Source organism: Populus alba, chromosome 6 (assembly GCF_005239225.2).
Source record: "Populus alba chromosome 6, ASM523922v2, whole genome shotgun sequence".
NCBI classification, from domain to species: Eukaryota; Viridiplantae; Streptophyta; class Magnoliopsida; order Malpighiales; family Salicaceae; genus Populus; species Populus alba.
Genome location: NC_133289.1, coordinates 2,019,569 through 2,044,721, shown reverse-complemented (window position 1 = coordinate 2,044,721; position 25,153 = coordinate 2,019,569). Strand labels below are relative to the sequence as shown.

Genomic DNA, 25,153 nt, shown 5'->3' with positions numbered 1-25,153 from the left:
TCCTCTTTTTTTTTTTTTACTTTTGTTTTTTTTTAAATTTTTTTTCCCTGTAGCAGCTTTTTTTTTTTTCTTCTTTTTTTTTTGTTTTTGTTTTTTTTTCACATGTTTTTTTTTTTAACGCGTGAGTTTTTCATTGTAGTAGCTTTGTTTTTTTTTTTTTCCTCGCTTTTGTTTCTTCTGTTTTTTACATATAATATATCACTATGCACACAGTGAAATACTTGACTTTTTTTTTTTTTTTTCGTTTTGCCCATGGCTTTTTTTTTTTTGCTTTTTTCTTTGTGTTTTTTTTTTCTTTTAATGAATTTTTTTTTTTAATTTAGTTTGTTAATGTGAAAAAAAATTTTTAATTTAATTATCATATTTTTATTACACGGACTTGGTTTTTTTATATATATTAAGCTGGTTGAGAACTTAACTTTATAGCTTTTTTTTTAAAAAAAAAAAAAACACTATGGATTACTACAGTGTTTCCCTTACATGATTTTTGTTTGGCTGCAGTGTTTCCCTCACATGTTTATTTTTTTAAATTATCTTTGTTAAATTTATTTTTTTAATATTAAGTTGGTTGAGAATTTAGTTTTAGTTTTAGCTTTCCCCATGTTTTTTCATTGTAATTATTATTATATTATATTATATTATATGATTGTTTTTTTATTTTAAATTTTTTTAATGAATTGTTTTTGTTTGATTTAATTTGTTAATGTTAAATTTTTTTTTATTTAGTTATCATATTTTCATGATATGAATCTCGGGTTTGATGGGTTAACCTGATTTGACGAATTATTTTTTTCCATTTAATTTAGTTTGTTAAAGTTAATTTTCTTTCTATTTAATTATCAGACTTTCATGACACGTATTATGGGCTTGACGTGTTAACTTGGTTTGATGGGTTAACCCGGTTAATTCTAGGTAAACCCGTTATTTTTTTTTCTATTTAGTTATCAAACTTTCATGACGCAAATCCCAGGTTTTACGGGATAACTTGGTTTAAAGGGTTAACCAAATTAATTCAATTTTTTTTCTTTTTTTTTATTAGTTTTTTCATTTCTGTTGTTTTTTTTTTGTTTTTTTTAATTAATCTATTTAATTATCACACTTTTATGACACGACCTTATAGCCAGACCTACATCCAATATTATTGGGTTCGGTGTTACAGTTAGACTCACTTAAACTTGGGTCATGCAAGTTTAATTTTATTATTAATATTATAAATATTACTCTCAGGTCAGGCATTGCAGCCAAACCCAAGATTCTTGGATATAACTTTGTAGAAAAAATTAAGATTTTTAAATTTTTATTTTTTTAATAATTTTTATAAAAAAAAAAAAACCTGCAGCATCACACGGGTATCAAAGCTAGTCTTATTTTTATAAACCCGGTGCGGCGGATCACTTTTGATCAGAGACCGTAAGTTGTTACCGTGTCTATTATTTGAAATTATTGTTCCCAGGAAGATGGAGATGGAAAAAAAAGAAGAAGTGAGATTTTTTAATATAAATATTTTTTTAATTAAAAATATATTAAAATAATATTATTTTAGATTTTTTAATTTTTAATATTTATATATCAAAATTATAAAAAAATCTAAAAACATCAATTTAATTCTTTTAAAATAAAAAACTTAAAAACTTTTTTTAAAAGCAAAGCTATCCCAATGTCAAAATTCCCATTATCACTTAAAAATGGGCCGGACCAATCATTATTGAGCCGAATTCGGTGGTATATATATTAAAAAAAGTGTTATGAGCCTACTTCCTTTTATCACTTAAAATGGGCTGGACCTAACCTCATTAAGCCCAATTAAACCAACCAGCCTTTAAATAATTTCAAGCGGTTTCTACTTCAACAATTTGGCGCCACTTTGTTTTGCACATCAAAATCCCCTTCTCTCTCCCTAAACCACCAAACGTCTTCTCGTCCGCCACCAAAATGGTGTTCCTCCACCAACAAAACCCTTCCCGGAAACGACCTTCCTCCTTTATTCCTCCATTTCCACAACCGAAAATCCCCAAATCCTCCTCCTCCACCACCACCACCACCACCAAAAAACCACCACAATCTCAAAACGAAGCCGTCGAGGACAATCAAGTATCATCATCCTCATCGTCATCATCCGTTGATAAATTGGTGTCGATTCTAGCTGATGCTGGCTGTACTTTGATCAATCCTTCAGGTCCACCTTGCCTTCCTTCTGATCATCATAAGTTCCGGAACCATCTCAACCGTCTATTTTCTTCTTCCGATACCGCCCCTGCTCTCCGCTCCGATTTCCTTTCCGGATTCTCCTCTTACATTAATCTTCAACAGAACTTCCGCAGGTCAGTTTCGTAAACTCACAAATTCTGCTTTATTTCACGATTTAAATAAAAAGCTCCCTGGAATGTGCCTGCGCGGGCCCCACCGTAGTGCCCTTAATTACGTCATTAACATTTAATTAAGTTTTAATTATTATTAATGTTAATTAATCAGGGTTCTTGCATTTTCGAAACGAGATGGTTTTGGCGCCAAGAGAAGTGAGAGCTTAGTAAGGCAGCTCTTGCTAGTTCCAGCAATTCAGCTGGACCTTCAGATCATGCTCCTTGAGAAACTTCCGGAATATTTCGACACGAATTCCGTAGATTCTAGAACAACACTGTCGCTCGTAGATGATGTAGCCAGGCTGATAATTGATCAATTCCGTTGGCTTGATTTTGTTGTTGATCCTAATACATTCACGGATAAGTTATTGCAAGTTGTTTCAATCTGTCCTTTACATTTAAAGAAAGAGATTATCGGTTCTTTGCCGGAGATCATCGGTGATCAAAGCAGTAATAATGCTGTCGTTGGTTCGTTAGACCAAATGCTACAGGAGGATTCTGAGATCATTGTGCCGGTGCTTGATGCGTTTTCGAATCTTAATCTGGATGAAATGATGCAAGAACAGGTGCATTGTTATGTTTTTGGAAAATAGAGACTTGGGATTGAGCATTTTATGTTTTTGTTTGATTTGTTTTGATAGTGATAATTTTTTATTTTGAAGGTTATTTCGACAGCCTTATCGTGTATTAGGACAATAGACGGGGAACATATTCCGAATTTGCTTAGTTTTTTATTGCTTTCGGCTACACCTCAAAATGTTCGAAGGATAATATCGCAGATTCGTCAGCAGCTAAAATTTGTGGGAATGTCGAATAGTTCTCGTTCAAGTCAGCAGCGGAAACTTAAAGGGAAGTCACTCGTGGATAACACGGAGGCTTCTATTCTTGATGCTTTGAGATCAAGTCTTTTATTTAAGAATGTAAGTTTTCTTTGCAGTATTGCCAATGTAAGCATATTTGTATGCTATTTCTCTATATGACCTTATTCCATTTGCTGCTGTTTAGATGCTGTGTCAGGAGGTTTTGAAAGAATTGAGTAGTGTTGAGAAACCTCAGGATCACAAGGTCATAGACATATGGCTTCTTATATTGATATACATGAATGGCAAGTCGATGCAAAAGAGTGTTGAGAAGATTCTCAAGAAGAAAATTGTTGAAAGTTGTATTCGGGAAGATATGATTGACCAGTGTATTTGTGGCAACAAAGAACTGGTTCAGGTACAAGCTGCCATCATTTTGAATGAAGAATCATTTCACATTAACAAGCTAGGATCAGAATTAAGGAATGGTTTTGGAACTCCTTTTGATTGCTGTCTTATGTTTATTGACTAGGATTATTTTCCGTGGTTTCTTTCATTGTCCGAGCACTTATTGGCATGTAAAGAACAAAAAGCAAGGGATTTTGGTATTCACATATATATTTGCTTGTTTGGAGAGTTTGGTGATACTTATTTTCGACAAGAGGTCAGTAGCCTGCTGAAATATTTATTGTCTGTGATTTAGTAATTGAAACGCATACTGTGGGAAGTCTTATTCCAGCTTTTTTGCAGGTTCTTGGGGCACTTGTGACTCATGTTGGATCTGGTGTTAGTTTCGAAGTAAATTCTTCTTTGAACACCATGGCTTTGCTGGCCTCCAAGTATCCGCAGGAGTTGATTCCACTTTCTGCTCATATAAATGGTATTTATCCACTCTTGTGTCACATGACTATATGCTGTGACTAGATGCTGATTTCTCTTGATGCGTTTAATGTTCTGCCTTAGGTATACTGGATTACTTGGAAGGATTTTGCATGGAACATCTACACAAGGTCTCTGGATTTTTTTCTATTCTTGGCATTATAAGTTGAAGTGCTGATAGTTTGTGCCAGTTTCACTAGCTTTCCGTGGTGCAGGTTTATGAAGTTTTCAGCAAGCTGGCTTTGGCAGCTCGATCTAGTACATATTGTTTTGGATCTTCAATTGCAGATGAATTGTTGATGATAATCCGAAAGCAGGTATTTTTCATACTTTTTTCTTTTATCCTTCTCTTTCTGTCCCCTTTTAGCTGCTTACAAATTTCCTCTAGTCTTTATCCATGTTCTCTTGGTTGTCATGACTCATATTGGATAGGTCAGCCATCCAGATATGAAGTACAAGAAGATGGGCCTAATCGGGACTCTGAAAGTAGTCTCTTGTCTTGGAGACATAAATAATGCTACCAGGGCGTCTCCTTCTCAGGTAGGATTCACTGTTTCCTCAACTGCAAGATTATGGCTGCTTATTTATTTGCTGCTGATGTTTTTTCCAACTGTAAATAATGCTCCATGTTTGCTCCCCTGCTATAGAATTTGCAATGCTTTCCTATGTTATAAAGGAAATTAATCCTGCTATCCTTTTTTTTACCATGTTTAATTTCTCATGTTTTAATGAAGATTTTTTATTCCAGCATGCCTATTCACCATTATTGAATGTTACTTACACAGAAATCTAACTGTGAGGAGGCTTTGGAACTCTTGAGAACATCTCTGGATTCTTGCAAGCAGTTGTGCTTGCCATTGGTTCTCTTTTATGATGAACTGACTACAATAATGCTTCATAAGAAACTTCAGCCAGAAATTGTAGAATGGTCAGTGACTATAACCACATAATTCTGGAAACTAAGCTTCTCAGTCATTTAAAACAGTATCAAATGCCTGATTATATTGGAGAAAATTGTCTGTATTTCGTAGGGTTGGCAAACATGCTGGAGAGTTTGAGTCTAAGTTTCTATCTGATCTCCAAGGTGGACAATTGCCAGGCGAGGACTCATATTGTGGTTTAGAAGGTGAATTAGCATTGCAATCTCTTTCTTGATTTCTCATATTTTTTCCCTTGAAGTTTATGGGAAATCAGGACATGTATTACTTTCCTTATGCAGGGGAACTGTGGATGAACCTGGATGGTGACATATCTCCTATTTGTTTGAGCATTTTGTCATTGTCGTCCTCTTCCTTGCAGTAATGTTCTGGCCATCCTTGCCCTTTTCTTTTTAGTACTTGTTTAAATGTTTGTGCCTGTTGGCTTAAAAGTTTGTTCTGCCCAGGTCTACCTCTTCATTGCAAGTTCTTCCTGCTAACTTCCTCTTACTATCCGCTGTAAGTTCATGGACTTTAGGCATTAGAGCTATAAGCTCAGAAGGAAGCATATGGATGTTTTCTTTTTGGTCTGTTTTTCAGGTTGAGAGGTTGACAAATCAGGGATCTCTTAGTGGAATTGATGCTCTACTTGGCTGCCCTTTGCACCTTCCCTCCTCTAAGGTGAGGCTCGGGAGATGCTTTTACTAACATCATCGAGAAGTAATTCTTTCTTCATATGTATGGTTTTTGGTTATTTTAGCATCCAAGCGTTGTTTTAAATACAAGCAGAATTTTTTTGCCTTTGCTCATGTTTCAAGGAGGGCAAGGAAAGTTAAAAAAAACTAGAATATTATGTCAAGCAGGAAAAAGCATGGTTTCATTGAACAGGTTTGGAAGTGCTTTGCTTCCAAAGTGGTTATCTAGCAAATCTTTGTAACTCATTGTGTCCAGAGCAAGCAGTGCACATAGTGCTCCTGACGCTTGATACTTTGGAACTTCTGATGACCTTTGCCACTGTGTCACCTACTTTGTGATTTCCTTCAGCTTTGTACATTTAGATAGTTTGGAAATGCTGTTGGTATTGACCAATTTGCTGATACCTATATCTTGTGCAATGTCAGTACTTTTCTGAAGCAGGCTGGCAATCATTGACAGCTAAGCAGAAACAGATTGTATGCCTTTCTCTTTATTATGCGGCAAATTGGATAAGGGAACTGGTAATATTTTTTTAGTTTGAAATTGTCACCTTCTGGGTTGAGCCACTTTTTTTTTATTTGAATAATTTTCTATATGTTCTGGTCTGTAATGCATACAATTTTGCCTGTAGCTTAATGCCTTTTGTACACAAGTTACTGGAAGATTTGAATGCACCAGTCAGGCTACACAAATGGATATAATTGTCAAGCTATTGAAGCGACTCAGGAACCTAGTGTAAACTCTAGTGCTCTCAATTACTTGATTATTCATGCGCCATTTTTAATCACATCTTTTTATATATTAAAGCCTTGGTGTAATTCTCTGTACAGTTCCACAATAGTACCCTAGGTGGATTGGCCTTTTTAATGCTGTTCTGTAAACAGTGATAAGAATGACGTAATAAAGGCACACTGTAAAGTAACAGATGAAAGCCTAGAAAAGGGATAGCTCTTACTTGATCAATAATTTGGTTGACTATGACTTCTATAGTTAGTCATGCAAGCAATCCTAGGCATTCCATACACTTAGAGGTAAAAAACTGGAATCTTTACATCATTTGTTACAACTGCATATTCTTATTACACCGATGAAAGTCCCACTTACTAGTCTAAGTGTATTTGATTCATGCCAGGAGTTATGCAATTTTCAATTGTAGTTTTTTTTCCAGTTTCATTCTGAAATCAGTATGTTATCTTTGCACTGATGAAAATAATATTGAAATGCAGATTTCTGGAAAATTTACTAAACAACTGCATCAAATGCCATCCTCTGTCTCTGCCAGAGCTCCATCTTCAAGTTGATAATTCTGGAACTTTACTTTTAAACAAAGCTAACAATAGGGTACATTTCGAAAAAAACGGTGAACATAAGAAAACACAAGACAACAAACATAAAAAGACATCAAAAGAATCAAGTTCGGATCCAAATGGTAAACTCCGGCAGCCAACAATATTGGATGTGTTGAGGAAAACAGGAGCTGTAACAAGCCAAGATGTCTCAAATGAGGAGTCTACTAGTCAATCTTCAAAGGGACAAACATTTATTCCTGCAGATCAAGATTCCTGTAATTCTACTGGGCTAATAAGTTTAGAAGTTTCTGCAGTTGCCAAGGCTCTAGAAGCACAACGATTTAAATTCAGGCCTCTCCATGTCCAGTGTTACTCCCTTTTGATGTTTTCAAATGTGAGTACGCAATAATGCTGCTGAAAATCATGATTCTCATTTCATTTAGTTTTTACATGCTGCTTGCTGTGGGATTTCCATTTCATATGTAGACTTTCAACTGCAGGATCTTGTGGAATGGTATTTTTCTCAACGTTTTATTCAGTTTGTCTGTTCTGAAATTGCATTTTGTACCTGGAAGGGATGTAAAGGAGAATGGTTTTATTTCAACTTATTTAAGCACTTGTATGCAAGAATGTTACTAAATTAGATATTACATATCATATCAAACATCTATCTGTTTCATGAGATGGATGGTCTTCTGCATGTGTTATCCTTTCTTCAATTTTTTCTCTCTCTAGAATTTCTAGACTAAGATTACTGTGTTAGAGTGATATGCTGGTATTCGCTCACACTCCCACACTCTGATTCCCTTTCCATCTTGTTCCTTGGAAGGGTGTTCATTCACTAGGCATGATAATTTCTATCCGAAGTCAGCATCTTGGTTTTTGATCTAGTCCCATGCTGTTGTTTAATACATGTGTAGTATATTTAAAAATGCACTGATGGAAGTCATTTAATGTGTCCTTTCATATGCAGAATCAAAAGTCCTGTTGCCTTGATCCTGCAGTTGAGGTACAAATCTAATTGTACTGAGATTGTGGTAATTTGTTTTTTTTAATAGGTTATTAATGTTATTAAACATGCACTATGATTTATTTCCTGTGCTAGTTACCCCTCTATCTATACCTTTTGCGTGATCTTCACAACAAGCTGGATTACTTTATGCCTCCTGGGAAACAATTCTCGGCCACATGCTTGAGTGCTCCCGCAGGTTTTACTAGAATGACCTTGCAAGAGTTCTTGAGCAATGTTAGGCCGCTTTTTCCAAATCTGAGAAGGCATTTTGATAATGCCATTTTTGTTCTTAAAGAAGGTTAGTTTATGCAGCTTAATTTGGTTGGATAAATGCTACTCACCTGTGACAGTGTTCTTGTTATCTAAGAGCATGTTCTTTGCAGGTGATGGAACTTGTGAAGATCATTGGAATGTTCACTCTGCTTCTGCTGGAAATCCAGAAGTAGCCAGTATTGTGTTTTCAAAATCTGTAGTTTCGACTTTGGCATTTAAAGAAGTACTTCATAGTTTTAGTAAGGTATTTTTTTTTTTTTACTCTTGCTCTTTCTCAGACCAGTCACCAATACATAATTGATTCTTTTTTTCTTTTGAAAATAATGCAAGCAACCTTTCTGAGAGTCTATTGTTCAAACTCCTTTCTGCCCTTTTCCTATTTGCAGATGCTAAACCTTATTGACGTTCAAATGCACAAATCAGTTCTATCAGATCTTCTTGAAGCCTTTCAACCAAGAGAAGTATCCGAGAATGTGTTTTCTGGCCTACAGCATAGCCCTTCACCTGGGACAATAGAATATTTGTATCTTGGAGCTTCATCATTTATTGAAGATGCATTAGATATGGGTATGGATTCTATCTTGTTTTGTAGCGGTGTATAATGTATTAATGTGGTCAAGAGGTATCCTTTGTAATTATAATTACTTCTCCTTGCAGCATGTTCATTCTCCTTTATGCTGGCCTCAGAATCTCTTCTTACCCTAGAATCAGTTGTAACCTCTGTCCAGACTATACTGGATAAATCGGAGACTAATGGTAAAGGTATACACTCACCATCCATTCACAGGATCCTTCCAAACTTGCGCAGCAGACTTGGAACTTCTGCGCAGAAGCTTTTAAGTCACAACTGGGATAGTGAACATCTTGAGAACGGTTGGAAGAACAAAGTATGACCATCTATCTCATGCTATTTAGCTCTTTGTTTCAGTAGTCTTTAATGGTTAATGGAACAAGTAACATGCTTAGATGGTGTTTAATTTTCTGATGTTGTCAGGGGGAAATTGTACAAAAGATTTTGCAGATTTACCTGGAGAATAGTGAATCTAAATCTGATTTGTTGGATAAGCTTGCCTGCTCTATTTTGCCTGCGGTATGTGAATATTTTCTATACTTATCTGCTGCTAACTCATTACCTTTGCATCTGACCATCCTAGTACAACGTTCTTCCAGATAGTAAAATTGTTATCCCTCTAACTTGGAGTTGAAAATGCGATTTTAAGAGTTCACCATTTGGAATTTGGAACCTGAATTTGAAACAGTTAGGATAAAACACTGACTTGCTTGAAACATGGGTGGAATGTCCAACATTGCAATGCACCAGACAACATGATTGTGCTGCTTTCCAAGTCATCTGTAAATGGAATTCACTTCTTACTAGGTTTCTTCATCTGGAACAACAGTAGAAGATGATCATCTTGGTTTCCCAACTCTATGCAATGCAACATTTATTGTGTGGTGCCGGGTGCTGGTATGTTTCTAATGGTAGCAGTATTGTAGATTTCATCTAATGTTTCTGTTGCTCATTGGAAATGCTTACATAAGGTGGTTTTATGTGCAGCATGAAGGGAACATCGCTATTCTTAACAAATTGGTGAGTTTTAAATACATAAGATTGAAATAGAGAAAAATTCATCTGGAATTAGATTTTAGTTTCTTATTCTTTCCTGTCTTGTGATTAGGTTAAGGAAATTGCTCTCTTTATGAAACCCAGAGCTGCTGTTCAGATTGAAGCTGTTGAAAAGCATTTGATCAAAATACAAAAATCTGTGAACGTTGTCGTATCACTAGTTAACTTGTGCAGAACTCATGACAAGGTAGGAAAGCAGAAACGGGGAGTGCCTTTGTCAATATTTAGGTTCTAATGTGAAGTGGAAAATGGTTGACATGCTAAATTAATGGAGCAGGTGACTGTGCGTGCCATGTCTGTCAAGTATGGTGGGAAGTTTGTGGACTCCTTCCTAAAAGGTATATCAGGGACAATTTCTTTTTGCAGTAGAATCTGAGATGTAGTTGCTTGGAGTACTGAATTTTAAACCTTCAAACAGTTTTTGATTTCTTACAGGCTCACTTTCAAACACACAATGAACTCATAATCCAATTGGTAAGATCAGGTCCGCTGAACAACTTCTAAGGTGGGTGATTATTATAAAAATCTTAGATTGGTGCTAAGCTCCTCCTTTGTGCTTCCTTTAGGTAACAGAGCTTCAAAAGGCCACAAGAACGATACAGACTCTATGTTCTGAAGCAAAGGTCAGTTTGTCATGTTCATTTCTATTTTTGAGTCAATAACTTTGCAACAAAAGATCAGTCTGAATTTGGTTGCTCTTTGTGAAGGGCTCGAAACAAACAGCCATTACTAGCAAAATTCCTGCTACAAAGCGTTCAATGGAACGGTTTTTGTTCCGCGTCAAGGCTCTTTTTCACTCGACATCAAGTGGATGCACTTTTTGGATGGGTATGGAAGTTTTATAATTGTTTAATTTATATACCCTTATTGCATTTTCCTGAATTCAGTAACATCTGCAATAAACATCAACTAAGCTGTCAGAATCCTATTTAAAGCTCTTTCCTAGCTAATTATATCAGACAACTTTAATTGGGAAATTATAAGTTATTTGGCTAATTCGGTCTAGAAACTAAAATGTCGATCAAAAGTTTTAAAATTTAACCACCCTGGAACTTGGATATAGTTTTAACTATTCCCTTGGAATGGTTTACCTTGTTTTAATTAATTGAGCAGTTTAAGCAGCATTATGTACCCTGAGCTTCTATTGGAATTACTTGGTCAATTCTTAGAATGAGGGTCAGGGGCAGGGGCAGTTTGATCTCCCTTAATTAAGGTGGGAAATGGGAGACTTTGTGTTAGGGAGCTGCCCGTGTTCAGGAAGATGCATGAGCCTGCACGCATGAGAGCTTACACACAGGGATAGACACCACCTCCAACCCAAAAGTCTGCTTGAGTTAGGGGTGATGCATGGCCTTTATGTCCGTGTTGGGCATGCAAACACTAGGGCTTACATGCAAGGATGAACAACACCTCCAACCCAAAAGTCTATTCGAACATAGGCAACTCTATAAAAAATTGGTATCATAACCAAAGGTTCTGCTTTTCCATGACTTTGTTTGCTTCCATTGGAGGTGGAGTTGTGTTCAAAGGGTTGGGCTCACATGTAAGGAGAAGATTTGTTGGGTGTATCTTGTCAGAGAACCATCTCAACAAAATATGTGAAGTTGTTAGGTGAGATCTTAAAATATGATTTATATAATTTTCTAACATATTCCCTCAGATGAAAGCTTTTTGAGTTTGAAACTTGCACACGCTCACACTATCTTATGTTTAATTTTTATTAAATATAACAAGAGTTGAGAGATTCAAACTTATGATTGTTTGATCAACCCAATAGCTTAAACTATTATTTATATAATTCTCTAACACACATGTAAGTGGTAATTATCTCACATTAAAAAGGAACGGGAAAAGAGACGTATACAAGATGAGCCCTTGACCTAATAGTCTAGGTGTTTGGGTTAGAGGTGGTATCCATCCTTGTGTGTAAACCCCCATGTGCTCAGGCACAAAGGCAGCTCCCTAACACATTGCATCAATTTGAAAAGGACTATTTGATTTGAAGTTGATGAATAGTCACAGTATTTACAATTTAAAATCAACTATTCGATTTGAAATTGATTAATGGTCACATTATTTACAAATTGACATCATAGATGAATTGGAGTGCTCATATTTTGTGAAACAATTTGAAACGAGTGGTTGGATGAAGCTTTTAAAACAAACACACACTTAGACGACCATTGAAGAGCACGAATTTGTGTTGTAAGCCTTTACATGGCTTCTTATAAATGACATTTCGGCTGTTACACTAACAGAATTTTATTGGTGATATTTCTTTAGTTGGCAAAAATATAACTATGGTCCAAATAACTTATTTACTATCTTCGTGTTATGATAGGAAATTTGAAACATAAAGATTTGACGGGTCAGGTTGTAAGTTCCCAGGCCTATGCAGATGATCAGAACAATAATTTTGACGAAGATCTGGCAGAAGCTGTTGAGGAGGATCAGCCAATTAGTGTTGCTAGTGAGGATGGAGAAACAGAATAAGTGCCTTGTCTATCAAAGGGTTTAGTGGTTAAGACTGAAGCCAATATCAAGTATTTTTCTGCGAAAAATCTCAAGAGTTCAAGACATGATGTGGTTTGCATATCCCAGCAAAAGATGGACGAAAAGGAAAAGGAGGTAAGATATAAGAACACAACGTTAACTCCTAATCCATTGTAAATGCGTTATAAATTGAAGATTCCGGTAAGTTATACTATCAATCTGTGATAAATTTATTTTTCAGTTGATATAATTTGAGTATCTTCTACCAGTTTCAGCTGCATTGATTACATGATTTCAATTCAATAAATCTCTTGCTAGATAATACTGCTATAATCATATAGTTGATCTTTGCATTATGGACCAAAAATTATTGACTCGAGAAATATGATTTTTAAATTAGATTTACTTTATGTCAACCATGCAAATACCAATATCTTATGTTACAATAGGGTGTAGTTACACAAATAAATTTATAAAAGAAAGAAGGTGGTCCATTAATCTGGATATTAATAATACATTTATTGCCCCATATATCCCGAAGTTTAAGAAAGTTACTCCGTGACTGCTTTAAGATTTATTCGGAGTTTAGTACCTGTCAAGGGAAAAAAAAAACAGGCTAGCTTATAATAGGACATGAAGGATTCAATAAATAGACATGAACCTTTATTTGAGAAATATCACCGGGACTATGAATTTGTTTCTTGGCTGTGCCTTTCGTATTTTGGTAGAGAACAGAACTGATCACAAGCCTGGGCCGGAACGTTTTCACCTAAACCTGACCCTATATTCTGACCTGTCTAAGACCCATGCTTTAAGCTCGGACGCAGACCTGTCCAGGCCCTCCTCGGGTCATACCGTAGGCCTCTTTGGCTAAGAGGAACATATCATTGGGTTGAAATATGAAAATATTGAGTAAATCCAAAAAGTGACTTCTAGGTAGATGCTCCGGCCTCACGGGTTCAATATCATCTCGGTCGTTTTTGAAGGACCCTAACCCATAGTTATTAATCTCAGAAAAAATTGTGATTTGAAGCCTCATTTGGGTCATCAAGTTAAATAAACAAAAAAAAACATTATTATGATAGAACTTAGTTGACCTATTACATTTTTAATGATGTGATTGACAGTTAAAGATTATTTAAACCTGTTAGGGTTAATTTTAATAATTCTTTTTTTAAAAAAGAACGTTATGACTCTTTTTTAATTAAAATGATTGATTTGATTCATCTAGTGATTTAGGTTTTTTTTTTTTTTTTTTTTTTCTAGAGTCGGGTCTAAAAACAATATCTTAATTACATTTGGTTAGGAAATGAGATTGAAAGGGATGAGATTGAACGGGATGAGGCAATTTTAGCTCTTTTATAGAAGGTTGGACAAAATTGAAGCTATGAGTGATGATAGAAACACTTTTTTGGTGGTCGAAGTAGAGATATCCTATTTTTTCATGTCCAGTCTCATATATCAAATGCTACTTACAAATTAAAAAATTACCCAACGGGTATATATGGTAGTGAAAATAAAAATAAAAATTTGAAGAAATTACCTGCCACAGACATCACCGTTTAATGAAGTCACGTTCAGATTACACTCCTTGGAAAGCTCCAACATGGCATTTTCCTGAAGTTATCGAAGTAGGAATATACTTCCTTGTAACACTTGCACCCCAAAGGCTGCTCATCTGGTTTAGAAGCCAGGTTCATGATCATCTTAGCTCCATTACAGCATGACATTGATGGCTTCTCTAAGAACCATGGCAACACGATCACATTCAAATACATCTGGTCTGACTCCTTGGGTTGGAACCATGGTCCATTGTGCTACTAGTCGAACAAGAAAGATAAACACAACAATGGTCTTCATAGAGGATTGCTTGGTGGAGTTCTTGCTTATGCTTGGCGAGATTTGCTTGCAGGTTGGAGAATATATACATAGTTGGCATTATGGAAAGAAATGTTAAGGAAGATGATATCATGGTTGTTATTTTGTTAAAGGTAACTGTTTGTTAGCAAAGCAAGGTGTCAGCTACAACACCAGAAAGTGTCCTTTGCGAGGATGCCTTCTTCAATCCTTCGCAAGGCACAGTCGATGCTGAACCGGATGCCTAGAACATTCGATTCATTGCCTATGGTCGAATTTTTTTCTAACATCCAGTTTAATCAAGGGGTTTCAATGACTTTGAAGGAACTGCCTCTGTCTCATCTGCCAAACACAAGTACAAGTAAGGTCTCTTTGTCTTGTCCAATCCCATGTTCCAAGTATTTGTAAGCTTGTAAACCTGTAATTCTCTAATCAAGCGTGACAATGGTGATTAATCTCTTAACACTGTACCAGAATTTGAGGACACAAACCAGGAAACTTGGCACCAGAAAGAAAAAAATGCGTCTATCAGTCAACAATTCGATGCATGGATAAATTTATTTTAAACCCTGTATTATTTTCTAGAAATACAATAGAATTACTGATTTCGGTTATGCAGCTTTTACGAGGGAGCAATATAGCAGACTGCATAATATAAAGGCAGGTAATCATCATGCAGGATGCTTCTCTTTCGCTCCTTTTCATGTAGAATGCTTCTCCACCGATTTCTTTCTCATTGTCCAGAATGCAGCGAAGTATCGATTCTGTGAAAAAGATTGATATCAATATGTCTACAAATACCAGGCCAGCATGAGCTGAAAGTAAATTCTACAACTACAAAAATCAGATTTGACTAGCAAAAGGGATTTCAGTGGCTGTCATTGGGCTAAGAAAGAGAAGATAAATAGCGTGCTTGGGACTGCTGAACATTGGACAAAGGTATGCACATTAGTTATTCAAACTTGTTAGCCACAACTGCAAGCTTGTCGAGTCTTTAATTCAACATTTTTAAACCCCATCTTAGCCCATAATAACTTGCAATTGACACTGGTCGTTCTATAAATACTGCAAGGTCAATATTTTGAGGGAGAGATATACAGGATTAGCTGCTCACTCCCCACCCCCTTATTTCTCCTTTTAGATTAACAAAGCAAGAGAAGAAAACATATAATTGGGGAATTCCCAACATCAGTCTGAGAAACTTACTTGCATCATTGCTCGAGGATTTGTAGTGTAAGTAGTCTCAATTGTTGATTCCTTCTGCAGCCCATGAATAAAACAGTATGATTTTAAATTATGAAGAGATATAGCCGGAAAAGAAAAGCATTCGCTCATGCAAGATAACCAAAAATATATGGAGTTGAGATTATTACCTCAACTTCAAACCCATAATTTAACGCAACTCTTTTTACATCTTCCAAACTCAGTTCAATGGACATCTCCTAAAGGAAAAGGAGTAAATACAATGAGAAGAAACCAGCATCAAACCAGCACCTAATATACTTCATTATAAATGTATATTGGAGAAAAATGAAGCTTACATCTTCTTGTCCGTACACATCGGCAAAATGATATAGTAGTGGTCCCAGATTTATCCAAACCTGTCATTGCCAAACTGAGTGAGCTAATTCCATGGTGAAGAATAAAGGAAAAGGTACAAAGTGATTCAAACAGCTTCAAGGAACTCACCCCCCCATCTTTCAAAATCCTTGATATGATTTCAATATATTCAACAATATTGTGTGCTGTATCAATAAAAAAACAAGTAACAACTGCATCCCAAACTCCTGCATGTAATACAAGTACTCTCCATAAGAATTCACTTCAATGCAATAATGTTGCAGGAATAATATGTGTCTATGATCACAGTTATTAAACCCGGCGACCTGCTCCTTGGCCTAGTTTGGAAAAAAGAAAAAATACCCAACCTAGAGTTGACAGGGTCGACTAAGTGGGTCAACCTGCGACCCGATCAAAACTTGTTTTGACTTTGTTTTGGCTTTTTTTTTTTATAAAAATAAATCAAAGCGATATCATTTTAGCTTAAAAACATTAAATTATGTTGTTTTGATTGACCCAGGTTAGCCTGACCAATCCATGGCCCGAGCCAGACCGGGGTTAATAACTTTGCCTATGATACCATGTCTAGTTTTCTGCAAAATAAATTAATATTGCATACATTCAAGTTTCCTTAGCAGGGAACAAAATATATTAAATTATCTTCCTGCTTCGGTGGCCTAAAGTTCCAACTATTATTTATAGCATGAAACATTAAAAGGAAATAAATTCTCCTACCTACTTGACTTGGATCACTATATACTTCAACAAAGTCACCGCCACACATGGAGAAACCTTCAGTAATTCCTGCACTGCTTGTTATGAAAGACAATGTGGATTTAAAACTAAAACAACAGCAAATGGCAACTGTTAAAAAAATTCTGCAAAGATTTTGAAGGTTAAACAACATGAAGTGCAGCCTGAATACCTTGCTGGATGAATATCTGGTAATGAAACAGGACGGAGTTGGTCACTATCTGAAAGTGAATTGCAATTGCTATGGATCCAAGGATATATAGTCCACTCTCCTGCAGTCTCGGTCCTAATACAATAAGAAAGGGAGAAAGTGAAATTCATTCTTTTGCAGATTACTTTGCACCACTATCGAGAGGATAGATATAATAAGATTAGCAAGAAATTGTTAAAAAGTTCTTACTGGTTAAGAATAAAACTTGAGCATATCATCATGTAGTATGAAAATTCATTTCCCTGGCTAACAAAACCTTCATTATCATATGATAAGTGTTAGGCTCCACCAATAGTTGCCAAGGTAGAATTTGTAAGAACTTCGCATCTTTAATACATACCCAGACATGAAATCTCCAAGGCCAGACGTCCGAGACCAGCACCAGGAACTAAACAAGTAGGAGGACTGTACAATGAAATTTATGGTTTATAGTAGATAAAACATTATTCCCACAAGAGAGTATACATCATTCTCTATTTCACAATCACCAAGCATGAAATTGCATTCCCAAAATGAAAAACACAATACAAGGAAATTGTGTACCTCTCATTGGAACGATCAGGGAATAAAGAATTGAGCTCTTCAAGAATAGGCTTGTAGCACTGATCACGTTCTTTCTGTCCCTGCATCAGTGTAGGAATGGGGGAACACGTAAGCCTTGGCTCAAAAATCATAGATGACAAGTTAGAAACATTAAAGCAATGAAGCATCATTACCTCTGCTGCCCAGTCTCTTACTATGTTTCTTATTATACAGCGGACCTATGAAATGACCAAAAAATGGCAACATTAATTTATAATCATAAAGTTTCCAGAAATAACACACCAAAGACATCTTGTATGTGTGAGATGCATTTTTGTTTCTTCATATTTCCCATCCATCATATGCTAAAGACATGAAAAATGCATCAGTTTTGAAATATTCTGACCCAAATTTGCAGATTCATCAAACCAGTATAGGGTAAAAAACAGTGACCTTGGGCAGCCATGTCAATTACATGTGCCCTCATTGAAATTTGAATCAAGACACAAAATTTCATTGATTTTCACACATTTTACCAAATAAAAGTAGCAAAGCTCGTAAAGTTTGCTTCTACAACAAGATAGCCAAATACCTTATCAACATCAACCATCGGAACACGCAACTGCAGTGATGGATCTAACCAATCATGATGTGATGACGGGACCTGAATGTACATTGTAATGTGCAAAAAAGTAAATTTTGGCACATGGCATGAGAAAAAAAATGATGACTTAAAGAGAAATTCTGTGCAAGAAATCCATTCCTAATTCTAGCAGCAAGCAGAAAGTAATTATAAACAAAGAAGGAAAGAAACTTTGAGATAAAACTAGACAAACTAAACACCGTTACATTTCCATTGGAATCAGAAACATGATTTCTACAGCATTCAGATGTCATTTTGTAATTTTCCCGGTCTGCCAGACAGCTCCCAGTATCAGACCCAAGACAACCTTCAGTGTCCACCTCCTGTTGTTATCTACAGAAGTCAAACTTCTAAATGAAAAGACATAAAATTGGAACCAAAATTTGCAGTTTAGACAGTCATTATGCAAAACATCACAGGGCCATCTTGCAGAGACCTCATTGGGAGCCAAACAATCTGCTGGTTTGCTCATCATATTGCTTGGTTCTCCACAACAAGCTTCATCAGGTTTGGAACAACAACTTCCACTAGCTGCGGCAGACTCATGAGAGCAAACATTCCTGTCATTTGGAGGCTCTTCAAAGTGCGAGCACCCACAATCGTCGACATCGTGGCTCATATCTAGGGGTGGCTCAAATGCCTGAAAAGTGATTGCCAGTCATAGTAAATAAATTGAATAAAACTTTATTTTTTTCTTGAAGATCATAGAATATTGCAGAATTAATATAAAACGAAAGGAGATGTGAGAAATATAGACATAAAGTAGAGAATAAAAAGAGATAATCAATAAAGGAAAACACAGAACTCAACTCACCTGAAGCATATTAATTATGAAAAACGAATTTATAGAAATACACCTGCAGATAGAAAAAGAAAAGGCAAAATTGTTCACAAAACTCCAACATTATACTAACTCAATACTACTTTTTTGCAGAATAAACTGAAATTACCTTCTTAGACTTTGAAACTTCAAGGGGTAGTGTGACAACAAAGCCTGCAAAACACAAATTAAGAAAGACAAACAAATCACATTTTATCAAGAATGAATTATCATAACAGGAGTGTAGAATCCATGCCTTTTCTGGCATATAATAAAACCGAAAATATTAAATGTTCGACGTAAATTTCAAAAATTCCTTAAGTCCACTTTAATCACATCAAACTAAGAAATTCAACTTTCACAAAATCACATACAAGAATTCATTTCTATTTACCTTAAAAAATCTAGAATTTAGAACATCTACTCACAATTCAGCAATTCTTTTACTTTAAAAATAATCAATCAATCACATGCAGTAAGAGAGCTGCTAGTTTCAGTGACTTCAAGTCAAAGCAGCTGGTGGGGTAGTCAGCGACTTCACTTTAATCACATTAAAATATTCAGTAACACAAAATTCAGTGCTTTAAAAACTCATAATTCATTATCTCCAACTCAAAATTCAGTAACTCTTTATTCAAATCACATGACTTTACTCAAATCTTTCAAGATCTCAAGAAAACATATAAAAAATCCATTAAAGAAGAAAACCCACTTTGTGAGAAGAAGAAAGCTTCCTGAAAGATCTTTCATATCTTTTAACATCCTCTTCTGCTGCCTCTGGATAACTAAACACAAAAAAAAATAAAATCAAAACACAAAAAAGTAACTTTATGAGGGAGGAAAGGCCAGGCAATAAAATTACTTGAGGTAAGCACTGATTATGCGCCGGAGAGATTTGACTTCAAGGGCTTCTTCAAGTTTTCTTTGACGAAGTCGTTCTTCATCTTCTTCTTCTCCTTGAGGAGGCTTCATCTTTTTTCTCCTTTTTCCTCTTTCTGGGTTTTGTGCCTTTGGTGTTACAAGTGAAGTGAAGTGCTTAGACTGCAAAAGTAACTTTATGTGTTTGTAAAGTGGCAGTTTTTGTTGATGTGGTAATCATGGGCTCAGTGATTTGTTATTGTGGGCTTTAAGTTTTGGGCCTCTTATCATTATTATTATTATTGAGTTTTTGAGTCTTAATTATTTTTATTAAAATAATATTATTTTATTTATAATTTTTTTCTTATTAATGTATCTTTTCCTTATCTGAGAAAATACAAGATTTTTTTATTGGAACATTATTTCTATTAAACAAATATTTTTAAAATTGTTAAACTAATTTTTTTTTTAAAATTAAAATAATATATTCATATTTTAAGTTTAATTTAAAGTTAAAAACATTATAAATATAAATAAAATCATGTTAAAAACCTATTTAAAAATTAAAATAAAAAATTTGAATTGAATTTTCATAAAAAAATATTATTAGTATTATTATTTTTATATCAAATATATATAATAATTACAAATGGCTCCCCCTCTGAAGAATCATAGCCACACTAGAGTACTTTTATACACTTGCAAATCCAATGAGATTTCTCTTATTCAACAACATGGTAATCATCGAATTGGGAATTGAGGTTATTTTCCCCCACAATTATTCCAGCCATTATCATTGTCTATAGGGGGAGATCGCTTCTGCCCTCTTCTTTCTCTTTTGCAAGAACCTTTGGAGAGATCTCTTCAATGAAAGACCAGGAGGGCTATGGAGCTGAGATTGCAGGGGTTTCGGTGCTTGGTTGGATCTTGCAGTGTTAATTCTCTCTTCCTTTTCTCGACTTGCTAGCCATATTATTGCTCTAGCCTACATACGGTGGAAATCACGGGTTAGCTAGTAGATTTTAAATTCTTCGAACCATCCATGATCTTGTTCTTGTAATGTTAATTTATTTTCGAGGAGGAGGATTGCGATTGATCCTTCTATTCTGGCCCCGAGGCAGATAGAGAGAGCTCACATGGCTTCTTGTGCTCTGTTCCTCTGTCTCCAATCTGGGCCAAACCTTGTGCATGACCTCAGTTTTTAGGCTAAAATATCTTAAAATTGCAATCCCTTTCTTGCAAGCTTCCAAAACTAGAAATTATGCACTTTTGGGAGTTTCTAATCGGAAACCAGATGGAAAAAAAAACTTATTTCTTTCCTTCAATCCCTCCAAAGAGGTTTTATAATGCTCAAAAAATAAATATAAATAGAAACTTCTCGGATTTATATTTAAAAAAAAAACGAAAAAAAAAAATCAAATATATATAACATCCATGTAAAGCCCCTTATGATCACAAAATCTTATTTCTCTTGTCAATGGCTAACAATTGTAAAAATTTGATATATGAAAGATGGAAAACAGATGATTTTACAAAAACCCAATTATGGAGCCCAAATTTGGAATCCACTCGTCTACTGATCCAAGATTTTAGGACACCGATAGGGCATGTGAATATGGGTAAATTTAGCATCATTCATCAAGGATATCGCAGGACATCACGCATCGTTTTGTTTTACCTGAAATTCAGTCACATCACAAACAGTAATCCTTCCGTTGTAGAAGATCGTGAGATGTTGGTGGCGCATTGCCGGCTCATCCCTGTAATTAAATCCCAAAAAAGAGAGAAGAATGAAGAGAAAACATGCATAATAGCCCACTAATTGCTCAATCAGTGTTAATTACCACATGATGACAATGATTTGCAATTATCATGACCATTAGATGGATATAATAATCAATATAAAGATTATTAAAGAATAAAAATGAGGTAAGATAAGGAAACAATTTGGAAGTCTTCTTCCGGATCTATGGATTGAAGTATAAGAACCACCGTTCTGATCTCAGTACCATTGCCTCTTCAGAAATGGTCCTTGACATGCTATAATTAAAAGGATTTTTAAAAGAATCCCGCAAAATTCACCTCCTTCATACAAAACGTGATTGAACTTACATTAAGTTTTGATGGGAACTAGCCGATGGCGAAGATGAAGAAGGCGCCATTGGAGAAAGGCAAAGATCCAAGTTGCTATCCCTCCTCATTGCAAGAAGATAATATATATGAAATCAAGACAAAGAAGTTAAGGTTGTTTGATACATTAATTACAAAGCCATAGAAAACATGACAAAAAGAGCTGTACAGGAAGAGGAGATCTTCGATCCAAATGGGTTCTTATAAAAAGAAAGGAGCATGCAATTAAATTGCAAGCTAGCAAAGTGGGGGAGGTTAAAACCTTACAGGGCACGTGAAGAATGAGCTAATAATTTCCACATGCATGGACTAATTACTTCAATGTCTTTTGTGGGGTTCTTGCACTCTTCAAGAGATCCAAACGATCCCCCAACTCTTAGATATTTTCTTTAACTTCAAGAATGACTTATCACCATTATTGTATAGCTTGCTATATATAGGACCACAATCTTTTCTTCCTTCCAATGGGCTAAATAAAAAGCTCATGGAAGGAATGGCTAAATTAATAAATAAGATGGCCTAGCCCTCGATGTTTAATGCGTCAAGTCTATGATGTGGTGAAGCACATGGACCAATTACAAATTCACAATGGAAGCCACGATCCAACTAGGATGATTAATTAGGTGTAGCTTTCTCCATGAAAAGCATTTACACAATTGAATTGAGGCACATGATCAGCAATGTCGTCTAGCTAGGGCTTGATCACATGCCACATGGCAAGAATTGTAGTTGAAAAATTAGTGTGATGTTGGGCATTTCAGTATCTGATATCTCTACCTTCTCGACCGAGTCTCTCAAGGTAAAGATAATGTTGATTACTGCATGGAAAACATGGCATTTCCTGTATTGGCAAGCTGCGGATATTATTTAATGACATGCATGCCATGTTATTGCAAATCCTGACCTCCATCTTTTAAAACACACGCACGTTAGTCTGGTGGAAAGAAATCAGAGACGAAAGAAACATGGCATGCATTTTAAAACCCAAAATTCAAGAGGATGAAGAATTCTATAAGCTTGTGTTTGAAGATTTATTTGAAAACCATGTTCAATGAACATATTTGAGGACAAATTTAAAGTGAATTACAGTTAAAATTTTGTCAAGAATTAATCTTTAACATAAATTATTTAACATAAAATAAATATGATTAAAAGAAATATAGATGAAAGAGAAATTAATCTTGAATTACTTTTGGCCGATATGCTTTTGGGAAATCAAAGTTCCCTCTATTTCACATTAAAAAAAAAAAACAAGATTATCTTGTAATTTATATAACAAGAAGTTGAAGGATCGTAAATAAATTAAAACAAAGTAATATGAGTCTCGCTCTCGACTTAGGCTTAAGTACTCGTATAGGACCTAAGACCTCTCTCGCCAATCCATTTATATATCTGTATTGTTCTTTCTAAATAGTTTTTTTAAATAAAAAATACATGGTTTTTAAAGCTAAAAATATATTATGTTGTTTTTTTATTTTATTTTATGATGGGTGATTAAAGTAAAACTATGTATTTTTGCAGTATATCTCATTTCGTTAATTGAAAAAAAATAGATTGTTAACGAAAATTTTGTATCTTGAAAATTTTATGTTCAAATTTTAATGAATAACTCCATGCCTGATATGTGGGATAGCACACTTGCATTTTTATTTCATTAAAAAATTAATAAATGATAAGTTTGATAGGAAAGATAATAAATTGAATTTTTATAAAAAAATTAAAAATATATATTTTCAATTAAAAAATACGTTTAAAAAATATTCTACACCATATTACCAATCATTACTGAACATAATTCATAATAAATAATTACAACAAATAATTTTAAGAACTGATACAACGAATAACTAATTACCACAACAAATTTCTTAGGGTCCCGCCATGAGTTTTCATCATACTATTTATGACAAGGAGAGAAAACATTACCACAGGAAATTCTTGGCATCACAAATATAAACATTAGAGCGACATACGAATCTAATTAAAACTTATCAGATTGGGGGAGTGACCTAATTTTGATGCACCAAGTTGGCAAGAATACCTAATTGTTGAAATAATAATAATAATAATAATAATAATAATTTATTTTAATAAAATAGAAATTATCTTTACGTCCTTTATCTCCATTCCAAATGTTAAAATTTTCACCAAACAATTATATATAAAGCTAAAAGAGCTCATGTTTCAATATGCACATTGCATAGTGAAACTACTTTTTTGCTTTTGGGTGGCAAAGTTTATGAAAAATTAAAATTTGAAATTTTAATATCAAATTTTATTTTTCTTCCTTTTTAGTTATTTTTTGGGTGGAAAAAACAGAGAAGGTTGTTAGATTTCAATTTAAAAAGAGAAAATTATCATTAAAGAAGATTTTGGTCACCAAAATAATCTATTTTTATGTCAAATATTGATTCCATATAATGGATGAAGTTAAGATTATATGTTTTTATTTACCTTGAAAACACCTAAAAAAAATATTTAAGCTCTAGAAGATTTCTGGATTTTGAGTTGATTTTAGAGTTTGAGAAGGTTTTTTCTGTTTTTTGAAGGTCAAAGATTGATTTAACAAGGTTTTTATGGTATATTCTAGGTGTATTTTGGATCAAAGTGAGTTTTTTGATAGAAAGAATCTCGTTTTTCTAGCCACACTAGTGCCGAATTCTAAGTATTTATAGACAACACATCATCTTTTTTAGTGTGCATGCAATTGAAGCAGATGATGTGTTGTCCGCCTCATTAACTAAAAAAATATTAAAGGCCCTCGCAAGGCCCTTTTACGGGTAGGCCAGGTGCTGGACCTGACTTTCTAAGTTTAGCAATACCTGACCTCAATTTTTATTGTAAAAAAAAACACGTTAAAAAATTCTACGTGTTTAATTTTTTATTATATATTGATATTTTCAATTTGATCTTTATTCTTAAGATTTCTTAATTTTTTTACTTAATCATTTTATAAAATTTTATTGTTTATAATTTCACACCTCAATCCACTCAATCTAAGTTGATAGTGTATTGTTGAACATTATTATCAAACAGGCACCTAGAATGAAATATTCCAGGAATGAAAGACATAAGGTTAAGGGATATATCTTCCAAGTTTTGTTCGGACAACAGATCCAAATGATTGTTTGTTTAACTTGTGCCTGGAATGTGCAGAGAGAGCTTCTGAAGGGATTTTCCTTACTTTTGATGCTTCGGAGCAAAAAAAGTCCTTCACTCTTTGTTTCCTCGTGTCTACAAGATGGTTCACTTCAATTACTACTCAATGAAATGCAAGAAGATGATTTGAATTCAATTGGATGCAATTTATGGAAAGAAGAAGCCGAGTGCCTCCGATTAATGGCTGGATTCCAAGACGCCCAACTCAGTAATTTATGTGAATTTTGGCAGCTTAGCGAACGCTACGTACAAAGCAGCAGCTCCTTGAATTTGGAATGGGAATTGATAAAAGTG

General features: G+C 34.7%; 2 protein-coding genes across 6 annotated transcripts; one reads left to right on the top strand and one right to left on the bottom strand.

Moving 5' to 3' along the window:
* The first annotated feature begins 1,868 nt into the window (after positions 1 to 1,868).
* On the top strand, positions 1,869 to 12,586 carry LOC118052935 (uncharacterized). Of its 5 annotated transcripts, XM_035064033.2 has the most exons (31): positions 1,869 to 2,321; positions 2,473 to 2,926; positions 3,023 to 3,280; positions 3,366 to 3,578; positions 3,693 to 3,824; positions 3,911 to 4,040; positions 4,124 to 4,170; positions 4,255 to 4,356; positions 4,472 to 4,579; positions 4,825 to 4,967; positions 5,071 to 5,165; positions 5,259 to 5,337; positions 5,424 to 5,475; positions 5,557 to 5,637; positions 6,078 to 6,173; positions 6,284 to 6,387; positions 6,879 to 7,335; positions 7,915 to 7,950; positions 8,047 to 8,251; positions 8,337 to 8,470; positions 8,613 to 8,793; positions 8,884 to 9,113; positions 9,221 to 9,316; positions 9,605 to 9,694; positions 9,785 to 9,817; positions 9,906 to 10,040; positions 10,131 to 10,191; positions 10,272 to 10,327; positions 10,420 to 10,476; positions 10,561 to 10,681; positions 12,195 to 12,586. In XM_035064033.2, exons 1-31 carry the CDS (start codon positions 1,933 to 1,935, stop codon positions 12,344 to 12,346), a joined length of 4,527 nt encoding a protein of 1,508 aa, XP_034919924.1. In that variant the 5' UTR covers positions 1,869 to 1,932; the 3' UTR covers positions 12,347 to 12,586. The 5 variants fall into 5 exon arrangements, 2 of the variants coding, with proteins under 2 accessions (XP_034919924.1, XP_073266071.1); XR_004688279.2 differs by lacking the exon at positions 12,195 to 12,586 and having other exon boundaries at positions 10,289 to 10,327; positions 10,561 to 10,642; XR_012170155.1 differs by lacking the exon at positions 12,195 to 12,586 and having other exon boundaries at positions 10,289 to 10,337; positions 10,561 to 10,585.
* A 2,041-nt stretch (positions 12,587 to 14,627) lies between these two features.
* LOC118052934 (uncharacterized) lies at positions 14,628 to 19,855 on the bottom strand. The gene is made up of 18 exons (XM_035064032.2): positions 19,575 to 19,855; positions 19,425 to 19,497; positions 18,843 to 18,886; positions 18,707 to 18,749; positions 18,329 to 18,532; positions 18,099 to 18,215; positions 17,842 to 17,913; positions 17,444 to 17,488; positions 17,271 to 17,350; positions 17,068 to 17,132; positions 16,917 to 16,983; positions 16,689 to 16,802; positions 16,499 to 16,572; positions 15,893 to 15,990; positions 15,745 to 15,804; positions 15,577 to 15,645; positions 15,410 to 15,463; positions 14,628 to 14,967 (listed from the first exon to the last, which is right to left on the bottom strand). Exons 1-18 carry the CDS (start codon positions 19,682 to 19,684, stop codon positions 14,905 to 14,907), a joined length of 1,452 nt encoding a protein of 483 aa, XP_034919923.1. The 5' UTR covers positions 19,685 to 19,855; the 3' UTR covers positions 14,628 to 14,904.
* Positions 19,856 to 25,153: the final 5,298 nt, after the last annotated feature.